Here is a 24,470-nt window from a genome sequence, read left to right on the forward strand (position 1 = left end):
TTATCCAATGATGTGTTGCCATCCTATGATGTCTGAGTAGATTTTCGTTGTCCTATCGGTGGTTGATGAATTGCTATGATTGATTTAATTTGCTTGTGGTTATGTTGATGTCCTTTGGTGCCCATCATATGATTGCGTGCGTAGATCACACCATAGGGTTAGTTGTATGTTGATAGGACTATGTATTGGAGGGCAAGAGTGACAGAAGCTTCAACCTAGCATAGAAATTGATGCATACGGGATTGAAGGGGGGCCAATATATCTTAATGCTATCGTTGGGTTTTACCTTAATGAACATTAGTAGTTGCAGATGCTTGCTAATAGTTCCAATCATAAGTGCATAGAATTCCAAGTCAGGGATGACATGCTAGTAGTGGCCTCTCCCACATAATACTTGCTATCGGTCTAGTAAAGTAGCCAATTGCTTAGGGGCAATTTCGCAACTCCTACCACCACTTTTCCACACTCTCTATATTTACTTTATTGTTTCTTTATCTAAACAACCCCTACTTTTTATTTACGTACTCTTTATTATCTTGCAAACCTATCCAACAACACCTACAAAGTACTTCTAGTTTCATACTTGTTCTAGGTAAAGCGAACATCAAGCGTGCGTAGAGTTGTATCGGTGGTCGATAGAACTTGAGGGAATATTTATTCTACCTTTAGCTCCTCGTTGGGTCCGACACTCTTACTTATCGAAAACTGTTGCGATCCCCTATACTTGTGAGTTATCAGAGCCCTCGAGGTAGCATCGCCGTGTTACCTTTAAGCCAGAGGTCTCAGTTAACCTCGTCAGTTCAGGATCCGAGTCCGCTTTAGGAGAGGACCCCGCAGCACCAGCCGAGCAGTAGAGCTTTTGAGTACTCGCAGTCGTCGGGATGGTGTACGAGTGAAGTTGTACGAGTCATGAGGTTTCGTGTCGTGTATGAGAGTAGTTGAACCTGGCATGTTATGTATCTTTCATGTATGAGTCTATGTATAATTATGTTGGGACTCTGTTTTATTCACCGTATCTTTTTCGTCATTTCGGTTTTCCTCGGGCTTTTGTTGCCAGATTTTCCCCATTTTATTTTGAATGCTTCTCATCTCGATTGCGTTGTCTTGGGAAAAAATCACAATAGGATGCCGCGGGGAGGCAGCCGTAGCAACGTTCGCGAGGGTACTCCTGTTCGTCGTTCTGCATGACAGGCATGACACTCCCCCGAGCCATACGTTCCACCACCGCCTCCACCGCCAAATACGCCCTCCACCGAGCAAATTTTGAGAATGTTTGAGGAAAGACGGAGTAATGATCTGATTGAAATTTTAAGAAGTGTGCAAGCTATGGTTGGGCAGAATGGGAATCATGTCGGTCATCACTCCAAGCTGTCAGATTTTCAAAGGACCAAGCCTCCCAGTTTCAGTCAGGTTATTGACCCCTTGGAAGCAGACGATTGGCTGAGAACCATTGAGAGGAAACTTGAGATTGCTCGTACTGAGGAAGGTGATAAAGTTCCATTTGCAAGTCATTATCTTGAAGGCGCTGCTGCCATATGGTGGGAAAATGTAAAAGTCATTTGGCCGGCTGATGAAGAAATCACCTGGTCAAAATTCAAGGATCAGTTCCGGAAGTATCATATCCCTACTGGAATTATGAAGACAAAGCAGCAAGAATTTCTCGCGCTCCACCAAGGGAATCTGTCTGTGGATGAATATTTGCAAAAATTCAATCATCTGTCACGTTACACCCTTCATGACATGGCCACTGAAGAAAGAAAGATTGACAGATTTCTTGGTGGATTAAACCCGCAACTCTGGTGTACTCTCAGTATGTTTGATTTCCCAGATTTCCAAACTCTGGTGAACAAGGCTTTCATTGCTGAAAGGGAACACAGGCTTGTATCATATAATAAGCCTGCTAGCAATGACCACAAGCGCAAGTTTGAGCCAAAGAAGGATGGGCAACCCGTGCAAAAGGCTCGTACCTGGCAGCAGACTCAGGTGGAATACAAGCCCAATTGGCAACAGAATGTCAACAAGACCACCACTCAAATCAAGAATGTCGTGACAAACCCAGTGCACGAGGAGCGACAACGCAACAATTCTTGCTTCAGTTGTGGGCAAACCGGACATTATGCCAGACAATGTCCCAAGAACAGCAAGGAAAATGCTCTATTCAGACCACAAGTCAACTTTATGGAATCATGCCCGAACCAGCAAAACATCACTGGGCATGTTCATCACCTCTCCGTAGATGAAGCCCAAGAAAACCCCGAAGTCGTCATTGGTATGTTTCCTGTTAATAGCATACCTGCAGTTATTTTATTTGACTCTAGGCTTTCCACTCTTTTATCTCTCGGAGTTTGTTGCCCAAAACAAATTCCTTGCTCGCTTTTGGGCAAGAATATGCTGGTACAAACCCCGGGATCCTTAATCAAGAGCAATCTGGTCTGTCGCAATTTGGAAATCAATATCAACGGAGTCTGCTTTTCAATTTCTTTGATAATCATTGAGTTTGCTAAGCTGGATGTTATCTTGGGTATGAATTGGCTGACTCAATATCAAGTATGCATAAATTGCGCGACCCGAGAAGTCACTTTGACCAGTCAGAAGGGGCAGACTACCAAATTCTATGCTCGCAGAAGCATGCCCAAGAAAGAAATTGTCTTCACCGTTGTGGCTGAATTGGAATTAATTCCTGTGGTCAGTGAATTTCCTGATGTATTTCCAGAAGTGCTGCCAGGCATGCGATCAGATCGAGAGCTTGAGTTCGCAATAGATCTTGTGCCCGGAACCGAACTGTTATACAAGAATTATTACTGGATGCCCTCATCAGAATTAGTGGAGCTAAAGATACAGCTCGATGAAATGCTCCAGAAAGGATATATCCGTCCCATCTCTTCACCATGGGGATCACCTGCTATCTTCATGGACAAAAAGGATGGCAGTCTCCGCATGTGTGTGGATTACCGTCAGCTGAATGATGTCACCATCAAAAACAAATATCTATTGCCAAGGATTGATGACTTGTTTGATCAGCTCAGTGGGTCCAAGGTATTCTCCAAGGTTGATTTACGAATAGGCTATCATCAGCTCAAGATTAAAAAGGAAGATATTCCTAAGACCGCATTTACCACTCGATACGGTCTTTATGAATATACAGTTATGTCCTTTGGTCTCACCAACACCCCTGCCTTTTTCATGCATATGATGAACAAAGTATTCATGGACTTCCTCGATAAGTTCATGGTAGTCTTCATCGATGACATACTTATTTACTCGAGAAGTGAAGAAGATCACAAAGAACACCTCCGAGCAGTGTTACAACGGCTGCGCGACCATCAGCAATACGCCAAATTCAGTAAATGCGAATTTTGGCTCAAGCAGGTGGGATTTCTTGGACACGTGCTATCCGCCGAGGGTATAGCCATGGACCCGAGCAAAGTAAAGGATGTGCTCGATTGGTTGCCACCTACAACTGTATCACATATTCGGAGTTTTCTTGGATTAGCCGGTTACTACCATCATTTCATTGAAGGGTTTTCCAAGATTGCTAAACCAATGACGGAGCAACTAAAAAAGGATAAGAAGTTTGAATGGACTGAGGGCTGTGAGAAAAGTTTCAATGAGCTAAAGGTACGGTTGACGTCTGCACCGGTGCTGACTCTTCTGGATATCTACCGCAGTTTCGATGTGTACTGTGATGCCTCCAGACAAGGGCTTGGGTGCGTATTTATGCAAGATGGCAAGGTAGTAGCTTATGCATCACGAAAGTTACGACCCCATGAGGGAAATTATCCTACTCATGACCTGGAATTGGCCATGGTGGTTCATGATGTAAACATTTGGAGACACTATCTCATCGGGAAGAGGTGCCAAATTTTTACCGATCACAAAAGTCTCAAGTATATATTTACTCAGCCAGATTTAAATCTCTATCAACAAACATGGCTTGAGTTAGTCAAGGATTATGACCTTGCAATCAATTACCACCCGGGTAAGGCCAACGTGGTTGCTGATGCACTCCGTCGAAAGCCTGTCAGCCTGAATGTCATATTGAAATCCTTGCCTCATGAACTTCAAGAGGAGATTGCTCAGGTCAGCCTGGTCATAGTTGATGCCGACCTTGCTAATATTTTGGAAGTAGCCCCCACACTTCAGGAAGAGATCCGCAAGTCCCAGCCAGCTGACACCGTCCTGCAGAAGCGTGCCAAGAACATGTTGGCAGGACAGACTTCAGACTTCTCGAAGGATCAATTTGGTACCCTCTATTTTCCGTGGAAGGCTTTGTGTACCCAATCAAACGGAGTTAAAGCGGAAAATCATGTCAAAAGCACACAAATCTTCATATTCTATTCACCCTGGAGGTACAAAAATGTATGAAGACCTTCGACAAATATTCTGGTGGGATGGAATGAAGAAAGACATTGCCTATTTTGTGGCCTATTGCGACATATACAACAAGGTAAAGGCGGAGCATCAGAAGCCAGCCGGACTTCTCCAACCATTGCTAGTTTCACAATGGAAATGGGATGATGTTTGCATGGATTTCATCACAGGACTACCCAAGACTCAGTGAGGCAATGATGCAATCTGGGTCATAGTGGATACCTTAACCAAGGTTGCTCGCTTTATCCTAATCAGAACCACATATCGAGCAGATCAACTTGCTTAGTTGTATGTATCCAGAATAACCAGTCTGCATGGCGTACCCCGAACTATCACGTCTGACCGAGGTTCACTTTTTACCTCCTCTTTATGGTCACGTCTCCATCAAGCCTTGGGGACAGCCCTGAAATACAGTACCGCTTATCATCCTCAGACTGATGGACAGACAGAGCGAGTAAATCAAATACTCGAAGATATGTTGCGAGCCTGCGCTTTGGCCCAAGGACCTAAATGGGAAGACTTCCTGCCATATGCAGAGTTCTCTTACAACAACAGCTTCCAAACCAGTCTAAAAATGTCACCATATGAGTCTTTGTATGGCTGTAAGTGTCGCACCCCATTAAATTGGTCTCAAACCGGAGATAGCCGTATCTTCAGAACAGATCTCATGATGGAAGCTGAGAAGCAAGTTAGGGAAATCAGAGACAGATTGCAATTGGCCAAATCCCGACAGAAGAGTTATTATGATGCAAAGCACCGTTAGATCAGCTTTGAACCCGGAGAACACGTATACCTCCGAGTCACTCCTATGAAAGGAATCAAGAGATTTCAGACCCGTGGAAAGTTGGCACCCAGATTTATTGGCCCATTTCAAGTTATGTCACGAGTGGGTACTGTTGCATACCAGTTGGAACTACCCCCTGAATTGTCGGACGTGCACAACGTGTTTCACGTTTCATAGTTGAGGCGATGCATATCGCCGCTGGAGAAAAAGACTTCTCTGACTGAGATAGAGTTGGCAAAGGACTTAACATATGAAGAGAGACCGGTTAAAATTTTGGATCAGATGGAAAGGGTCACTCGTAGCAAAGTAAGGAAGTTCTACAAGGTTCAGTGGGAGCATCACACAGAGTCGGAATCAACATGGGAACAAGAGGAATTTCTTAAGGCTCATTATCAAGAATGGTTTTCCCAAGCAACCGAATCTTGAGGACGAGATTCATTCTAAGTGGGGGAGGTTTGTGACAGCCTGGTTTTTGCCCTCTTTTCTTTGCCTGATTTTTAGTTGGTTTGAATTTGAAATTTGGAGTTTTTGAATCTTTTCATATGGACTTAAACACTTGGGTACCCCTTGGCTTTCACCCAAGTGTCCCATTTCCCTCTCTAACCATCATTCCCACTCTGGTTCATCTCAAAATCATTATTGGAATATTTTTCTTAAATGAAAATATTCATTTTCCTCTCTTAAACCCTAGTCAGATCAATGTGCTCCAAAGCAACCCCAATTTTTCTTGCCCACAAAAATCTGAGAAAATTCACAAATATTCTTTGAACCCTAGGGCACATTCCTGAGCAAAAATATTTCATCACTTTTTGGAATATTTTTTCTACAGAAAATATTTTTCGTTCTGTACAAAAATGGTGGTTTCTACAGCAACTACCATTTTACCTACTCCAATGTAGCTGATTTTTCTTGTGCATCATCACCTTAGTAGATGATTGCTAACCTCCAAAGCCCAACGCCAAACTCCCAGCCGTTCGACCTCAGTAACCTCTCAAAGTTACTGATCAGAAACTTACTAGGCTAGTGAAATCTTTTCTACTGCGTCTGGATCCAAACCAAAGCGTGGTAATCTTCAAAACTACCACGAACAACAAGCCAGACATGAGTTTTGGACTTAGGTCGGCCTGAGAGCAAAGTTCATGCGGTGACCACGCGTGTACACGATGCCAGCCTGCGTGTCGACGCGCTCTGAGTGCCGCCGAGCGCTCTGTTTCGCGCGTGCTTGCTTCCCCGCCTGCCTAAGCGTGCCAAACCTCGCCACCATCTTCATCCTAGCTCCCTTAACTCTCCCCTGGCACTCACCGACGCCGGAGCTCACCGCAGCGAGCACGGGCGCGGTCCGGCCAACACAATAGTGCGCTCTGCATTGTGTTCGTCGCCTTCCTCTCAATCATGTGCTCGTCCCCATTCGCCCACAGCCCCCGCGTGAGCCACGTCTCCTCCCCCTCTCACTGATGCCGCTTGTCGCTGGGCGCCGTGTCCAGGTGTCCACCGGCGGAGCCCGAACCCCCCTCGACGCTCGGCTATAAATAGAGCCCTCTCAGCCTCCTTGCACATCATCCTCCCCTCCCACACACTCCATAACCTCGTAGATAGCCGTAGCCCCGCTGGGCAGGCCGCAGGCCGCCATCCCTGAGCTCGAGCTCGCCGGTGATCCCCTCGGGTCGTCTTCGTAGCTCCGGCCCCTCGCAGGCCTGGGCAACCCTTCCAGGGCCTCCGCCACTCTGCGGTGGTGCCGTTTCGCCCGGTTGGAGCCCCTAGAGTCGCCTCTGCTCGCTGTCATCTTCGTCTCTGGCGAGCTCTGCTTCCTGTCTCCGCTATAGAGGATGATTCCGACGCCGTCCGACCACCCCTAGCTACTCTACGGGTATGGGAAGGTGCGCCTCCGTCTTCTCTCTCGATCCCTCCTCTCGTTCTGGCCAAGAAGCTCTCGTCGCCGGCGTTTGCTCCAGCGAAGCCGCGTCGTCCCCTGTTTCGTTCCCCTCTCCCCCTCACCTGACTAGCGGGGCCCGCTAGTCAGCCACTCAGTACGCGCACGAAGCGGTATGAGTGGTGGTGCCCCGAGACTTTACGCCTTCGACGTCACCCCCCAATATGTTTCTATTTAATTCAAATTTCATATTTTTCCACAGAGCTTCAAACAGCCATAACTCTTTAACCATATGTCCAAATGAATTGATTCTTTTTGCATTGTGTTCTTTGTAAAGAAATCTAGCAGCTCACCAAAAATGGGATTTTTCCCTGCTGTCTTGATTTTCTGATGATTTTCAGAAGGGTTCTTGATGTTTTCATTTTGTGTTTATAATTATTTTCAGAGGGTGAGGCTTGTCTTGAGGATCACCAGGAGGCTTGTGAACCTCATCTGCACTAAGGCAAGCCACAACAACATTTTCATGGTGCCATTACAATATTTGTGATTTTCCTACTTGAATGAATGATTTAATCCATGCATTTAGATAACTATTATGATATTTATATTCTGTAGTTGCTTGTTTAAGTTAATATGCTTGATTTACAGAAAGTTTAAAGCTAACTAAGATGGTTAAGAAACTAGAATTAAAGTTTGTTATGGTAGATTAATATAGTTATGGATATAAGTAATTATATGGAGTTATTTTCATGCTTGAGAAAATGCTAAACTTTCTAGAACAGATTGGGTTAAAGTAAGGTTTGATCCTAACCAGAGAGGTATCATGAGTTGTCGATGTTTTGCTTGGTGTGGAGATAGTTGACCCAGTCATTTCAGATGATATGTGATGCATATGTTAGTGGTGCATTTCATGGCATATTATGACACCGGTTATTTTCACTTTAAGTTGAACCTGATAATAACTCAACTTGAATATATCGTTGACCGGGTCATGGTGCCACTGAATCGAGTTTTTCCTAGTGCAACCACATTTTCCTTTATGGAAAGGCCTTTATTCGATACGTTGTCATGCCTCCGGCCGGTGCCTCCAAGGAGGGAAGGTTATGGGCGTGCGGTACCCTGGCCCGGTAATCAGACATCCTTGTGTGCCCGTTGTTGAGATTTTTGGTACCGTGTCCCCGTGTGGGATAGTTTACGAGTTGGCCACGATGGTGGTCGTGTGTCTTTGGTAGACACGGGGCCACCCAGGACTAGCCCAGAGGGGAGTGAGTCGGAGTGGCCGGGAGATTGTCATGGCAACGGAGGGGTTTCGTCGGAACGCTGTTGGTCCACCCGAATGGGAGTGCGAGGCCATGGGTTCCATGGTGTGGGTGCAGTGCGCTACCTCTGTAGAGTGTATTAATCTATCGATAGCCGAGTCCACGGTTACGGACATGCTCGAAACTAGGTCACACCATGGGTCAACATTTAATAAATCTTGCACACTAAGTTATGAACTCTGCACTGTTGATGATGGCGGGAAGGCCATCGGGTTGGACAAGACCAAGTGTTGGTCGTGGTTGTGATCACCGGAAGGATCATCGTTTTAGGACAAATTTGGGTCGTGGTTGTGATCGCCGGAAAGATCACGAGATATTCATAGTTAAGATTTTGAGGATGGTACTGTTGTGATTCAAGAAGTGATCACCGTTGATAAAAGGGATTTTTCTCACAAGAGCATGATCACAGCATGTTGGTTATATTGTTGCATTATTAATAATTGGTTAATTATCATGATACTAGTCGTCGACCCGTGCGTTCGCACGGGCTAGCATATTAATTGCGGGGACAAATGAAGAAAATATACGGTTATTCGTGGCCTTAATGAATATACTGTTGGATACAAAGATTGCTAAATGTGTTCTTTTTTGAAACTATGTTTTTTAATTAAAATTAAAGTTAAATCTAAAACTAAAATTAGTATATAATTCATTTTTTAGGTATTACAGATTTTTTTAATATATGAAACCAAATGTAATTAGTAACAATTGTATTTTCTGTAGTGAGTGACACCGTGGCTTCTTAGATGTGCGGCACAGATTTTTGCTAGCATGAGCGGCGGGTTCGGCGGCCGCGGTCGGCGCTGCCGTGCTGTCTAGTGAGCTCCTGTGACCGGCGCCATGAGAGCAGCTGCGCCGGTGGCTCTCGTGCATGGCGCGTGCATCGGTGACCTTCTAAAGTCCTCCTTCGCGAACTGCATCGCATCGCCGGCCGGAGCGCCGGCCATCTGGCCGTTCCCCTTTGCGGTGTGGTACGCCGTCTCCGCCGCAGCTGCAATCTCCTCCGGCGCCAGCGTTGTTGAGCAGCGTTTCTCATCCAGCAGCAGCGCTGGCGGCTCCTATCCATCTACCAAAGAAAGGAGCATTATCTTATCCAGCGCCAGCGTTTGTACGAACAGGTGCATATCGTCCCTTTGCCTTACCATTTCCTCAATGTATTAAATAAATTTGAGTAGCGTATGTCCGCATCCTGCTGTACAGTGTACTTCAGATACGATGGTGAAGGAGCCATCAACGAGATTGCTGGGCAGATGCAGCTACGAAATTACTTGTTCCAGTATTTCGTTTTGCAATTACATTGTCCAATTTTCTATTATTTATGAGACCGGATATGAATTGCTAGGCTATCTAAGAAATAAATGTTATAGTAATTGAGAAAATGATCTTTGTTCCTTAATGGTTTTGTAACTTTAGAACCACGTCCCTGATGCATATACATATATAACTGATATTGATTTTGTGAAATCAGTTGTGAGTCCTTACCCCAATATTTTTGTTTGACTGTAAATGCAGAGAGAAGTACCTTGCTGACAAATAAAATATTTCAGAGGCAACTATTTAAAACAATTTTAAAAATTCAATTTTAAAAAGATATGGCTGCTATGTCTTCAACACATTATATTTAGTTATATAAGAATGGTTGTATCTGTTGTAATTCTAGCTATTGAAAAACAAATATCTATAATATATCCTTGAAAACAATGTTTTCTGCAACCTTGTCGGATCGACGCTCTTCATCTGATATCAGTATCTGCAATCCATTTATGCTGGTAACCCTTGACATTGCAACATAGAGCTGTGTGAACACTTGCCTTTGTAAGTAGAGTCCAACCTTTTTGAGAGATTGCCCCTGACTTTTGTTTATAGTCATAGCAAAGCACACTGATATAGGGTATTGTCTCCTTTTCAGAATGGAAGGCCATTCTGAATCACTTGGTGACATAATAATTCGTGGGATGTAAACTTTGTCGCCAATGTTAGTACCTGTTATGACCTGGCCTTCGATGAAACGCTTCTCTAGCTGTGTTATTGTTAGTCTTGTCCCATTGCAAAGTCCTGCACTTTGTTTGAAGTTACTCATAGTCGTAAGCATTACTGGTAATCCTACTTTCAGCCTCAGTTCATGATCTGGTATTCCAGAAAATGTTAGACTATTTAGAAACTTAGATCAATTCAGACGCATGTTTAGGATCTCTTGACAGATGCAGAAATGATATGTTCCCTTTCCCCCTTTGGAATAACTGGTAGGATTCGCCTGGAGTCACCTCCCAAGACTACCATCATTCCTCCAAACAGTCTATGCTCGGCATCCTCATTTGTGAATCGAAGTATGTCTCTCAAACTCTTGTCTAGTGCCTCAAAACAGTGCTTGGGTGTCATAGGTTCTTCATCCCATATTATCAGTGAAGTTTTCTTTATTAGTTCCGCGAGAAATGTTCCTTGCTTGATGTTGCATGTCGACTCGTTAATGATCTTGAGCGGAATGTGAAATCTTGAATGAGCTGTTCTTCCACCATGTAAAAGAAGCGTTGTTGTACCACTTGAAGCTACTGCTAGAAGCCTAGAACTATTTTTTCTTCAGATCTTAATTTTCTTGTGACTGCTTTCCGCAAAAATGTCTTTCCAGTTCCACCATATCCGTCAATGAAAATCAATTTTCCAAGACTGTTATTACCTGATTCTATTATAACAGCAAAAGCCATCCTCTTATCTTGATTTAGCTTTTGCAGTAACTCTGTGTGCTCTATTCTTAATGAATCTTTATCTTAGTTTAGTTCCTCGTTTACTAATCTATTATTTATATCTTGAAGAATTGAACTATCTGGTAGTGGCATTCCTGGAAAATCTTTGAGGGACTTGCCACCTTTGGTCAACAGGTCTTCCATCCCTGCCAAGAGGATCCTCTTTATTTGCGCTGACTTGAGTTCTAGGGCCTGAAAATTGAGTATTCTTCTTTGCCAACGTTGGATGTCCTCAGATAGTAGTTCCCAGTTTGTTTGCCACAACCTTGCAGGATCCGTTACCTTGCAAAATCAAAGTATCGTGTAGAAAAGTTGGCGCATTTGAGGAGCAGAGGCCCAATGGGATGCTTCCTTGATGCAGTCATCCCACTCCTTGTCGTCATTAAGTAGACCAAGAGCATAACATGCAGATTTGTATGTTGGATGTACAACCCCATCAACAGTTCGGGTTTCTTCATAGAATCTGCATCCTTTCTTGGTATTTAGGAGCATTCTCAAGTAGTATTTTTAACCGCTTGTTGGTTGTGCATACTAAATCTTGCCTATGTTTTTTCCCACCATGCTTTTTCCTCCATTCTTTCTCTTTTGCATGCCAAGTCCATTTGGTTGAAAACTGTGCATACGTCAAACTGCGAGCTTCGTCATGCAATTGGTTGACTGTTATCCATTCTGTGAACATTGTCTTTTCTATGTTCGGGCGAGATACAATTTTATATAAATCCACCGAGTCCAGGAATACCATAACATGTTCATTCTCTAGGTGAAATTGTAACCTTTCAACCGCAGGCTCTCTATACTGAAGAGGAAACTGAAGTATGTGCCATGAGGCTTCACATTCGGATATGTACCAAGCATCAAGGTACCTCTTGATTTCGTCGTCCCTGTTTGTTAATTTGGCACCTCTTGCTTCTCTTTGTTGCTCTTCTGTTTCATCTTCAAGATTTGTAAACACTGAGTTTCAAGATTAGAAACTTCCTTAAATGAAGAAAATGGTAATGGAAATTAGCCATTCGAAAATGTCTGGCTGGTATGTATTAAGACTAGCCATATAGCCAATGCTTATATAGATATATGTTATCATGTATATACTGTAAGGTTCAAAATTATCAGACATATCTTAATAAGATAATGATTATTGTAAGCAGAAAATGTTCACATCAACATAAGTTTGAAGATCAATGAAGTCTAACTCGTGGCAGTGGGAAAGAAACATTAATAGGACTAATAATTACCTAGTCCTCTTGTCTTGAGCTGGCGGTGAAGTTTCAACATAATCTACTTGTGTGTCCTGATAACTTTGTCATGACCAATATATGGATATATTTGTAATCCAGAATCTCTTTCCATGCAAGTCGAGAAGTCATATTTCAGGATTTCACTAATGGGAAATGTAAACAGGAGACCAAATTCCTGATGGAATTTTGCTAGTAGGCCTTTGGCCCAAAGCCCAACTAAAATTCTGAAATTCTCTTGGCCCATTCATGCACACATGTGAGTGGAGTGAGTGAGGCTAAAGTTTAGTCCCACCCCGGAAGTTGAGAGAGAGTTGCACCTCTTTATAAGGTGAGCTCTTCTACCACTTGTATGAGTATGAGAAGAGGAGACCTACACGCGCGCTCCTCCTCCTCGCTCGCCTCGCCACGCCATGCCTCGTCACGCCGCGCCGCGCCGCGGGTTGCGGGATTGAGCCGAGCCGAGGACAGAGCTATGCACGTTGTCTATATTTTTGCTGCATGGGAAAATTAATGAGTCATTAATTAATAATTAACGGACGCGTTAATTACTGAACCGTTTCCGATTCTTTTGGATCGTGACGACTCGGTGGGGTTTACTCCCACGACCTACCCGGCCCGCACTATATAGTTAGGCAGACGTCTACCCTAGCCGCCGCCGCCTCGTATGGTTTCTCACCACCGTTCCAGATCATTGCGCCGCCAAGCAAGTCTTCTCCATCCCTCCTTCCGGCGTGCACCGCGAGAAGGGACAGCAGGCCTCCGGAACCCCGCCTCTCGTGATCCTGTACGGGAGAGGGGCGATCAGGTTTTTGGGGAGCGCACTCGCGCGACTGCTGGCAGCGACGACTTCGCGAACGACGACTTCTTCCCCGACCTCGGCAACCTCGTCCTCGACGACATGGGCGACAACGTCAACGTCGGCGGTGCTGCACCCGCTGCACCGTATGTGATTCTATCCTTCCTGTTCGAGATTGTGGTAGAATTCATGCTTCTAGTATGTGCCCTAGATGTGATATGTTCATCTGCTATGCTAGTTCGCATGATTAGTTTAATTTCTGCTGTTGTGGTCATGATTTATCTTCTATTTATTCAGATTAAATCTTGGTAGTAATTTGCTCATATTTCCAACAATCCAAAAATCTGATTATAGGCAATTTACTCCGAGTGGTTTTGCTGCGCATCTGAAGCCGCCTGCCTTTAAGGGGGCGCAATATAAGAGGTGGCGCACGAGAGCAGTCTACTGGTTTCAGACCATGGGCTGCTATGATGCCACCAAGGGCAAGCCTGAGGGCGATCTTAATCCAGCACAGCTGGAAGCTTTTGAGAAGATCGATACCCTCTTTAAAGGCGCTCTTCTGAGTGTTCTTGATGACTCCATTGTGGATTCGTATATGTCGTTTGACAACGGCAAGGACATGTGGGCTGCGCTCGAGGCCAAGTTTGGTGCCTCGGACGCCGGCAGCGAGTTGTACGTCATGGAGCAATTCTATGACTACAAGATGACTGATGAGCGCCCTGTTGTACAACAGGCTCATGAGATACAGTCGCTCGCAAAAGAACTTGAGTACTTCAAGTGTGTGTTGCCAGACAAATTTGTTGCCGGAGGCATCATTGCCAAGCTTCCACCTTCGTGGAACAATTTTGCTACTTCCCTGAAACACAAGAGACATGAGTTTTCCGTTGCGGATCTCATTGGTACTCTTGATGTTGAAGAGAAGGCGAGAGCAAAGGACACACGTGCTCGAGTTGCTGAGGGAGGTTCTAGTGCCCACATGGTACAGAAGAACTCTCAGCCCAACAAGTTCAAAAACAATAAGAACAAAACTCAGGGCAAAGGCAAGTTTGATACAAAGAACAAGCCATCACATTCTACCAACTTCAAGAAGAATTCTCATAAGAAGGGGAAGGGACTTTGCCATGTCTGCGGTGATCCTAATCACTGGGCTCCGAAGTGTCCTAACCGCTTTGAGGAGCACGAACATGAGAAGAGCGGCAAGTCCGCTAATGTTGTCATCGGTGATACTGATATGAAGGAATCAGGGTACGGTATTTTTCCTACCATCCTTTCAGTATTTCAATCCCCTGATTGGTTAATTGACACCGGTGCCAATGTACATGTTTGTGCTGACGCCTCCATGTTTTCTTCTTACCAGGCAACAGGGACTTCACCCGTGCTGATGGGGAACGGGTCACATGCCATCGTTTGAGGTGTTGATACGGTCGATATGAAGTTTACTTCGGGGAAGACTGTGCGTCTGAAGAACGTTCATCATGTGCCGTCCATCAATAAAAATCTCGTTAGCGGTTCCCGTTTATGTCGAGATGGTTTTAAGTTGGTTTTCGAATCCAATAAAGTTGTAATTTCTAAGTGTGGACAATTTGTTGGAAAAGGCTATGAGTGCGGAGGCCTGTTCCGTCTATCTTTGTCAGATATTTGCACTAAATTTATTAATAATGTTTGCCACAATAATGAGTCTGATATTTGGCATTCACGACTCTGTCATATTAACTTTGGTTGCATGACGCGGTTAGCCAATATGAATTTAATTCCGAAAATCTCTACTGTCAAAGGCTCCAAGTGCCAAGTATGTGTGCAAGCTAAGCAACCTCGCAAGTCCCATAAGACTGCAGAGGCAAGAGACTTGGCGCCACTAGAGCTTATACATTCTGATCTTTGTGAGATGAATGGCATGTTGACAAAAGGTGGAAAGAGATACTTCATGACGTTGATTGATGACTCCACTAGATATTGTTATGTGTATCTTCTGAAATCAAAAGATGAGGCTTTGACTTTCTTTAAAAACTATAAAGCTGAGGTAGAGAACCAACTTGATCGAAAAATTAAACGGCTTAGGTCCGATCGTGGTGGAGAGTATTTTTCCAATGAATTTGATCTGTTTTGTGCGAACATGGTATAATCCATGAGAGGACGCCTCCCTACTCACCCCAGTCAAATTGGGTAGCCGAAAGAAAGAACCGAACTCTAACTGATATGGTTAACACCATGTTAGACACTTTGGGTCTATCCAAGGAATGGTGGGGGGAGGCGCTAATGACTGCGTGTCATGTCTTAAACCGAGTTCCCACAAAGTATAAGACCATGACTCCATTTGAGGAATGGGAAAAGAAAAGGTTGAAACTCTCTTACCTACGTACTTGGGGTTGTTTGGCGAAAGTCAATATACCAATTCCCAAGAAGCGCAAGCTTGGACCAAAAATCGTGGATTGTGTTCTTCTGGGCTATGCTTTTCATAGCATCGGCTATAGATTTTTGATAATAAAATCTGAGGTATCCGACATGCATGTTGGTACGATTATGGAATCAAATGATGCAACTTTCTTTGAGGACATATTTCCTATGAAGGATATGTCGAGTTCATCAAATCAGGAGATACCTACTCTATCTAGTGAGGAATTCACTGTAATTCCTGAACCCACCATTGCGATGGAACACGTTGAGAATCCTGTTGAGGGTAACAATGGAACTCCTATGAGGAGTAAGAGACAGAGGACTGCAAAGTCTGTTGGTGATGACTTCATTGTGTACCTCGTGGATGACACACCCAGGACTATTTCAGAAGCCTATGCATCTCCTGATGCTGACTACTGGAAGGAAGCTGTACGTAGCGAGATGGATTCCATCTTAGCTAACGGTACCTGAGAGATCACTGACCGTTCTTATGGGTGCAAATCTGTAGGATGTAAGTGGGTGTTCAAGAAGAAGCTTAGACCTGATGGTACGATTGAAAAGTACAAGGCACGGCTTGTGGCCAAGGTTATACTCAGAAAGAAGGTGAAGACTTCTTTGATACTTACTCACTCGTGGCTAGACTGACCACAATTCGGGTGCTACTATCACTGGCTGCCTCACATGGTCTTCTCGTTCATCAAATGGACGTTAAGACGGCTTTTCTCAATAGAGAGTTGAAGGAGGAAATTTACATGGATCAGCCAGATGGTTTTGTAGTGCCTGGTCAAGAAGGAAAGGTGTGCAAGTTATTAAAGTTTTTATATGGCCTTAAACAAGCTCTTAAGGAGTGGCATGAGAAGTTCGAAAGAACATTAACTGCTGCCGGCTTTGTAGTAAACGATGGTGACAAGTGCGTGTACTATCGCTATGGTGGGGGCGAAGGAGTTATTCTTTGTCTGTATGTCGACGACATATTGATCTTTGGAACCAAACTTGATTTAATCAAGGAGGTTAAGGATTTCTTATCTCGCTGTTTTGAGATGAAGGATCTAGGAGTAGCTGATGTTATCTTAAACATCAAGCTGTTGAGAGATGAGAATGGTGGGATCACACTGCTTCAGTCTCATTATGTGGAAAAGGTCTTGAGTCGTTTTGGGTATAGCGACTGCACGCCTTCTCCAACTCCATATGATGCTAGTGTGTTGCTTCAAAAGAATCGACGGATTGCTAGAGATCAACTGAGGTATTCTCAGATTATTGGCTCGCTTATGTATTTGGCGAGTGCCACGAGGCCTGACATCTCTTTTGCTGTGAGCAAGCTGAGTCGGTTTGTGTCAAAACCGGGAGATGATCATTGGCATGCGCTTGAGAGAGTTATGCGCTATTTGAAAGGCACCGCGAGCTATGGGATTCACTACACCGGGTATCCAAAAGTACTGGAGGGTTACAGTGACTCAAACTGGATATCTGATGCTGATGAGATTAAGGCCACAAGTGGTTATGTTTTTACACTTGGTGGTGGCGCTGTTTCCTGTAAGTCTTGCAAGCAGACCATCTTAATGAGGTCAACTATGAAAGCAGAACTCACAGCATTAGACACTGCCACTGTTGAAGCAGAGTGGCTTCGTGAACTCTTGATGGACTTACATATGGTTGAAAAACGAATACCCCCTATCCTGATGAACTGTGATAATCAAATTGTGATCGTCAAGATAAACAGTTCTAAGGACAATATGAAGTCCTCAAGGCATGTGAAGAGGAGACTAAAATCTGTCAGAAAATTGAGGAACTCCGGAGTTATTACGTTGGATTATATCCAAACGTCAAAAAACTTGACAGATCCCTTCACAAAGGGTCTATCACGTAATGTGATAGATAATGCATCGATGGAGATGGGTTTGAGACCCACCGCATGAGTTGTCCATAGTGGTAAACCACTCTATGTGATCGGAGATCCCGTGAAGTAGAAGTGGGAGACAAGCTGTTGGTCAGCTGGGAGGAGAGTATCCCTATATTAATTATCCCACTCCGTGAAGATGCAATACTCTCCTGATCTGCATGGCAGGTTGATACTTATCTTAATGTGTTCCAAGTGGCTTATTCGGGTAAGCAGAGATGTTATCCTGCAGAATATCTTCCGAGGAACACACTTATATGAATTTGACTGTTAACGTCGCAGTCTGTGAGAATTGGGTGTTCTTTAATAAATTCATGAAAGGCCCTGGAGTATGACGTATACTCTCCACCCACGGGGAAGCCTTGCGGCAGCCCAGTATCGGTCAAGAATTTATGTGAAACTAGTTTCACAGAAAACTTGTAGTTCAAGGCATAGTCCACTATTCAAGTTGTGATCTAGTGTAGCATAAATTTCTAAGTGGAAGTTCAACTTCACAGTCTCCACTAAGCACCTATATATAAAACAATGTTTTGGAACTAAATGATGAGATGTGCCAATGAGACTTTGTGGAGGATTGTTGGAATTTTGCTAGTAGGCCTTTGGCCCAAAGCCCAACTAAAATTCTGAAATTCTCTTGGCCCATTCATGCACACATGTGAGTGGAATGAGTGAGGCTAAAGTTTAGTCCCACCGCGGAAGTTGAGAGAGAGTTGCACCTCTTTATAAGGTGAGCTCTTCTATCACTTGTATGAGCATGAGAAGAGGAGACCTACACGCGCGCTCCTCTTCCTCGCTCGCCTCGCCACGCCACGCCTCGGTACGACGCGACGCGCCGCGCCGCGGGTTGCGTGATTGAGCCGAGCCGAGGACAGAGCTATGCACGTTGTCTATATTTTTGCTGCATGGGAAAATTAATGTCATTAATTAATAATTAACGGACGCGTTAATTACTGAACCATTTCCGATTCTTTTGGATCGTGACGACTCGGACGTGGGGTTTACTCCCACGACCTACCCGGCCCGCACTATATAGTCAGGCAGACGTCTACCCTAGCCGCCGCCGCCTCGTATGGTTTCTCACCACCGTTCCAGATCATTGCACCGCCAAGCAAGTCTTCTCCATCCCTCCTTCCGGCGTGCGCCGTAAGAAGGGACAGCAGGCCTCCGGAACCCCGCCTCTCGTGATCCTGCACGGGAGAGGGGCGATCAGGTTTTTGGGGAGCGCACTCGCGCGACTGCTGGCAGCGACGACTTCGCGAACGACGACTTCTTCCCCGACCTCAGCAACCTCGTCCTCGACGACATGGGTGACAACGTCAACGCCGGCGGTGCTGCACCCGCTGCACCGTATGTGATTCTATCCTTCCTGTTCGAGATCGTGGTAGAATTCATGCTTCTAGTATGTGCCCTAGATGTGATATATTCATCTGCTATGCTAGTTCGCATGATTAGTTTAATCTCTGCTGTTGTGGTCATGATTTATCTTCTGTTTATTCGGATTAAATATCGTAGTAATTTGCTCATATTTCCAACAATTCCCACATCACCAACTGAGAAATATTTTCCTCTCCAAAGCTTAATATGGAGATTTAACAATTCTGCATTGGTATTATTTGCTGACATCAATTTTTTTTGCAACAAAATTAATTTTAGTCTGCTCACTACCAGCTACGAACAAAATCTAACATAAGGCATCAACAAAACTGCATATACCTACAAAATAAAAATGATATCCACATAAAAGTAAATAATTGATTTTATTGCTAGATCACTTGTTTCCTTCAGATACAAAATATAGTGTGCTAGCGCACTTAGTGAAAGCTGAAGCAATTATCTATGAACCCCACAGATATTTAAAACTTTAACGTTGATCTGATAACCTTAACTGTGTAACTGCAAAATTAAATAAGGTATATAGTTGAACTTGTAAAAATTGGGACATAACTTTCAAAACCTAAATGGCAAAGAGATTTTCCCCCAATTGTACATATGCAATGTATTCATACCAGTGTAGATGGGTATGCTCATTGGCTTGTGTACATACCAGGGGAGAGACTGTTTCAGGCCATTAGCAAGTCGTACATGCACACATGACAATGACTTGGCACATCTGCATTGTATTAGAGCAGTAAATTCATCATCGATCTTAGTTGGTAATTAGATAGTTTAGTGGCTGAATGCACTAACCAAAATCTATGAACTACGAACTGATCTAATTATACCAATGAAACAAAACATTAATACTTGCATATAGTATATGGTAATCTGCTTGATCTGCTTGTAGATATCATCCCAAGCACACTATACGGGGTACGGACAGGACACACGATGTGATTGGCTCTCCGGCGCCGGCGCTGCTCTGGCGCAGCACGTGAACTCAAACCGAGTTTGGGGTGTGAATCTTGCATGCTGCCAATCCATTGTAGTTCCTGGAATCTGCCCTAACCCAGGTCCATTGCTGGCTGCCTGCCTGAATACGTGCCTCCCAGCCTGCAGTCAACGATGTCATGTGTAAGATTTGGATTGTGGGTCGTGCCTTTTCATTGATAATTGCAGTGGGCGCTGATGAATCTTGATGTCAATTTTCATTGATAATTGCAGTTGCAATGGGCGCTGATGAATCTTGATGTCAATTTTCATTGATAATTGCAGTTGCAGTGGGCGCTGATGAATCTTGATGTCAATTTTCATTGATAATTGCAGTGGGCGCTGATGAATCTTGATGTCAAGGACAGCTAAAAGATGGCACCCGTAGATGGAAAGAAAGATGAACACCAGCGCTAGGGCTTCAGCTCAACAAAGCGCCAATAGGAAAGAAGAGTAATATAACAGAAGAATAAAGGCTACATGTTACTTTCGTGCGGATTGGGGCCAGCAGCAACTGCTGACGAATGTGCACTCTGAAACCTTGCCAACGACGGCAATCGCCGAGGCTGCTTCAAACTGCTATCTGCCTATCCGTGCACCACCTCTGCTGCATCAAAAACCACGAGATTGATTTATTGATAGGGCTGAAAACGATTTCAAGATTGTAATATACTGTAGTTATAACCTGAAATCAGTTATAGGACAGAGAGGATCGGGGAGAGAAAAATGTTACATCGATTCGAGGATGAGAAGTGTTTTGGCTCTCGCCGATCTGTCGATGAGGGAGAGAAGAAGCAAGGGGTTACGTCGATGCCGTTGTAGAGGAGAAGCGACCGATCCTACCTGCACGGGTCGGTTGTTCTTTTATTTTTGGAGATGTTTTTTCTACAATGGAGATGGATTTGTTTTGGTATAATTTTAATTGGCCTACGTGAGCCTATTGGACTTGTTATCTAAAAAGAAAATTCATAGCGTTAATCTGCACCATAATAATTCTGTCCCACCAGATGAACGACCCGTAATTACTAATTAACATGGGAATTTCTTGGAAGTGCCTAATTAGTATAGGTATAGATAGATAGATATAGAGGTATAGATAGATAGATAGATAGATTGTCTGTCATTATGTTTATGTCTGTTGTAAGCTTGCAAGTACATTCAGTGTATTGACCTGGCGTGTCATGCCAGATTTCAGGAAAGCATTGTCGGAAAGGAGAGCTGCCCGAGTCTAGATCGTGTCCATATCGGTGTCTCTATGCTATGGAGTTCCACTACGACGTTGTTCCGCTGCCACGTAGTTGTTATGATCGAGGCCTTTATGTTCACTAAATAATGTACATATTGTTCAGCGGCATCGTGTGTGTCGCTTGGCCTCGCTACCTGTTGTAATGTAAACTTTGATCCGCTAGCATCAATAAAGCGGTTGTTTTATGTACCAAGATGTTGTGTGTTGCCAGAAGACATGGTCTCTAGGCTGGCAATGCATGGTAAATCGGTCGCTCTGAGCCGGGGTGCCACATGTGCGAGACAGTGAGAGACCGACTGCGTGCGTTTGCCTCTTTTCTTCGTATATGTACTCCACCGTTTGTCTGGTGTCCAAAAAAATATAATAACTACTAGCAATGTGTCAATGCGTTGCCACATGATCAGAGTAGATTAATACATATTCACCGATTTGATAGAAAAAAATCTAGTTTTGATGAGATAAGGGAGGAATGTTGTTGGTTTCAAGATTCAAGAAGTGGTATATGTCTAATTTTTACTGTCAGTGGGAGCGACACCTATGGGATCACTGGGATCCCTTCTATGGTCGCCGGGCACGGGGTCGTGAGAAGAGCAGGTTTAGGAGCTAGCACACAGATTGTTTACCCAGGTTCGGGCCGCAAGGATGCGTAAAACCCTGGTCCTGCTTTGGTTGATGTATTGAGTGTTCTTGAGCTTTCTGAACTAGCTACGGTGGTCGTGCCCTTTCAAAAAGCCGAATCCCTCTCCTGGTCGCCTCGGGCCTCCTTTTATAGGAAAAAGGGGTTGTCACATTCGCACACAGGAGGTGGAAAGACCTACAGTGCACGAGCTTATCGCACGGCGGGACAAAACGCATTAAATGCGCTACGTAGGTGTCCATTAGCTTTATCGGGGACGGGTACGAGGCTCGTCCCGTCCGTCGCTGCTTCGACACACGCCCAGACCATCGATGCATGCAGCGCCATGTAGGCAGGCAGGCAGCTGGGGTGGCGCGGTGGTAGGGCCTTCATGAAAACCTGCATGCTGCCACGCAGGTGCTTGCTGATTTGGCCTGGAAGCTGCATGTTGCCACGCAGGTGCCTGCCCAGCTGGTTGGGCTGGCAGCTGCGTGCGAACAACGGCGGAGTCTTGGCTGGTGCGAGCCTGGCAGTGGCCCTGCTGATGCCCTCGGCAAGGGCCTTGCCGGGGGCCCGGCAAGGGTCTTGCCGTGGCGTTGCTATCATCCCGGCAAGGGTCTTGCTGGGGATCTTGTGGATTCCCCGGCTAGGATCCTGCCGAGGGTCGCCGTCTTCTGGTCCTCGTCTGATCTTGTGTTTATGATCTTGATGAAGATTTGCATGCCACCACAGAGGCGCCTCCCGAGCCTTGGTTCCAACGCAGTTGTTTGGGTCGGAGCCTGCGGACTCAAGGGTGGCTCGCTCTACTGGTGTTGGGCAAGTTGCCCTGGCAAGGCCCTTGCTGGGGCTGCTAGGGGGGGGGCCTCGGCAAGGATCTTGCCGAGGGAGTCCACCTCGCCGTCTTGCCCTCCTACGCTTTTGGTCTTGGCGTTGCCTTGGTCGTCTTGTGCTTTGGCTTCTCTCCGGCTTCCCTCCTCTGCCCTGCTAAGTGTGGCCGCGGCGCGTGGCTCTGACTGCCCGTGCACAAGTAAAGAGGTCAAAAGGAGAGCCCCTACTTTTGTACACCGGCAGCAGCCCCCGGGCCTGGGCCACACATAAGCGCGGCGCGTTGTTAGGCTAGGCCGAGAACGGTGCGCGGACAGGTGGGGCGGATTTTACGATAGTAACTTCTCATCCGCTGCGCTTCCCCACGACCCACATTGAACGCACAACGTGGAGGGTCGTGCGTGACGTGGGGGTCATGTGTGGGGCGGTTCCTGCACGCATGCATCACATCATGGTAAAGAGGCGGCTCGCACCTTCCCCATAAAAGGAGGGAGGCGTAGAGGCACGGCCCATTTACTCGGGTGGACTCGGGTCATGGCCTTCAAGGCGCCCGCGCCCCACGATCACGGGGTGAGGAGCAGACGCTTCGCCTGTCCCTTCAATGCTGCTCGCTCGCCATGTGTCCCTCATGCAAGTGGCAGGAGCTGGAGGCAGGAAATCGGGCCATCGCTGATTGGGGCAGCGGGCCGGTCCTGATTCCCTGCGCCCCCGATGACTGGATTGGTCGAGTGGGGCGGCCGAGCCCCGACTCCGCCCCTTTATAAGGAGCGGAGGGGGTGGCATTCCACATTCTTCCATCATCCATCTCCTTCCACCTCCGCTTCTTTCTTCCATCTGCCATGCCGAGAGGAAGCGTCGGCCCCTCGACGGTGGCGGCGAGGGTCGCTGCTCGTCAACGCGTTCCTCCTCCCCAAGAGCTCCTGGCGGTGGAACCGGCCATGAGAGGAAGGGAGAGGGGGCGAGGCCGAGGTCGTCGTGGCGCTCAGGGGAGAGGAGGACGGGGCAGCACATCGGCCTCGCCTCCGCCAGCGGTGCCTCACCTGATGGAGCAACACATCGGGGACCAGCCCCGCGAGTTCTTCATCAGGCTGCGCCGGCCACCGCGTCGCCGCCTCCGTCTCCCTATTGCATTTTCTCGGTAGATGGAGCTCGATCCACCACAGACCCTCTGGTTGCACATGAAGGGCTGCGGGAACCGCGGCACGCGGGTCCACGTCGAGTTCCCTTCCCCTCACGTCATGTACCTCCGCCACGGATGGAAGACGTTCACACGCAACCACATCTTGACGGCGGGGCTTGTCCTCTACTTCAAGTTAACGGAGGGCAACCTGCTTTCCGTCAAGGTCTTCGGAGATCTCGGAACTCGCTTGAAGTGCTGCATGGAGAGCTCCTCCGACGATGAAGATTCCTCCTCAAGCGGGAGTGACGAGGAGGACAGCGATAGCGACGACGAGGGAGTCGAGTGGCAGGATGCCGACTCCGACTTCGAGTGACCGCGCCGCCCCTCCCTCGGTCACGCGCCTTGCCGAGGGCCATCCTCGCCAAGCTCTCCATCGGGGTGCTCCCCGTCGTCTCCTTGGGCGGCTGGCGTAGGAGGGCCGGAGAGGGCGAAGAAGGCGGGTGGCGGCCATCAAGTCGGAGTACGCGGGCACCGACACCTTCGTCGAGTATTTCCGGCCCGCTGCCTCACCTTGCAGCTTCTTTTCTGGCACCGAGATGTTCGTTTGGTACCTTCTGCTCTTCGCACCTCGCCTAGGCGCTCTTTTTGCCCTCCTGCCCTCTTGTTTCACCTTCTGAGGAGATGGACAAGAAAGGGATTACGAGCATGTTATCTCTTTTTTTAGTTTGTACGCCTGCGGGCACTTGTTAATTCTAAGACTTGTAATCCCCTTTGCTCATGTTTTTAATTCTATATGAACTGTAACTGTATGGGATGTTTGTAATGAAAAAAGGGTGCTTGCCGGGTTCTTTGTGCGTGAGCGAGGCCCATGCCAAGGATGAATCCTTGT

General features: G+C 46.1%; 2 protein-coding genes across 9 annotated transcripts; both read left to right on the top strand.

Moving 5' to 3' along the window:
- The first annotated feature begins 1,326 nt into the window (after positions 1 to 1,326).
- Positions 1,327 to 4,561, top strand: LOC147985532 (uncharacterized). Its single transcript, XM_087541624.1, has 4 exons — positions 1,327 to 2,269; positions 2,714 to 3,618; positions 3,904 to 4,243; positions 4,542 to 4,561. Exons 1-4 carry the CDS (start codon positions 1,327 to 1,329, stop codon positions 4,559 to 4,561), a joined length of 2,208 nt encoding a protein of 735 aa, XP_087397750.1.
- Positions 4,562 to 9,080: 4,519 nt separating this feature from the next.
- Positions 9,081 to 21,185, top strand: LOC125537674 (uncharacterized). 8 transcript variants are annotated; one of them, XR_007296042.2, is made up of 5 exons: positions 9,081 to 9,462; positions 10,592 to 10,671; positions 11,872 to 11,944; positions 19,692 to 19,918; positions 20,111 to 20,852. XR_007296042.2 is itself a non-coding variant. In XM_048700991.2 (4 exons), exons 1-4 carry the CDS (start codon positions 9,185 to 9,187, stop codon positions 21,004 to 21,006), a joined length of 501 nt encoding a protein of 166 aa, XP_048556948.1. In that variant the 5' UTR covers positions 9,081 to 9,184; the 3' UTR covers positions 21,007 to 21,185. The 8 variants fall into 8 exon arrangements, 3 of the variants coding, with proteins under 3 accessions (XP_048556948.1, XP_048556949.1, XP_048556950.1); XR_007296033.2 differs by having other exon boundaries at positions 11,846 to 11,944; positions 19,692 to 19,857; positions 20,111 to 20,851; XR_007296032.2 differs by having other exon boundaries at positions 11,846 to 11,944; positions 20,111 to 20,850.
- The last annotated feature ends 3,285 nt before the right edge of the window (positions 21,186 to 24,470 follow it).

This window comes from Triticum urartu, chromosome 2A (genome assembly GCF_056163025.1).
Source record: "Triticum urartu cultivar PI428250 chromosome 2A, HENAU_Tu73, whole genome shotgun sequence".
Lineage (NCBI taxonomy): Eukaryota > Viridiplantae > Streptophyta > Magnoliopsida > Poales > Poaceae > Triticum > Triticum urartu.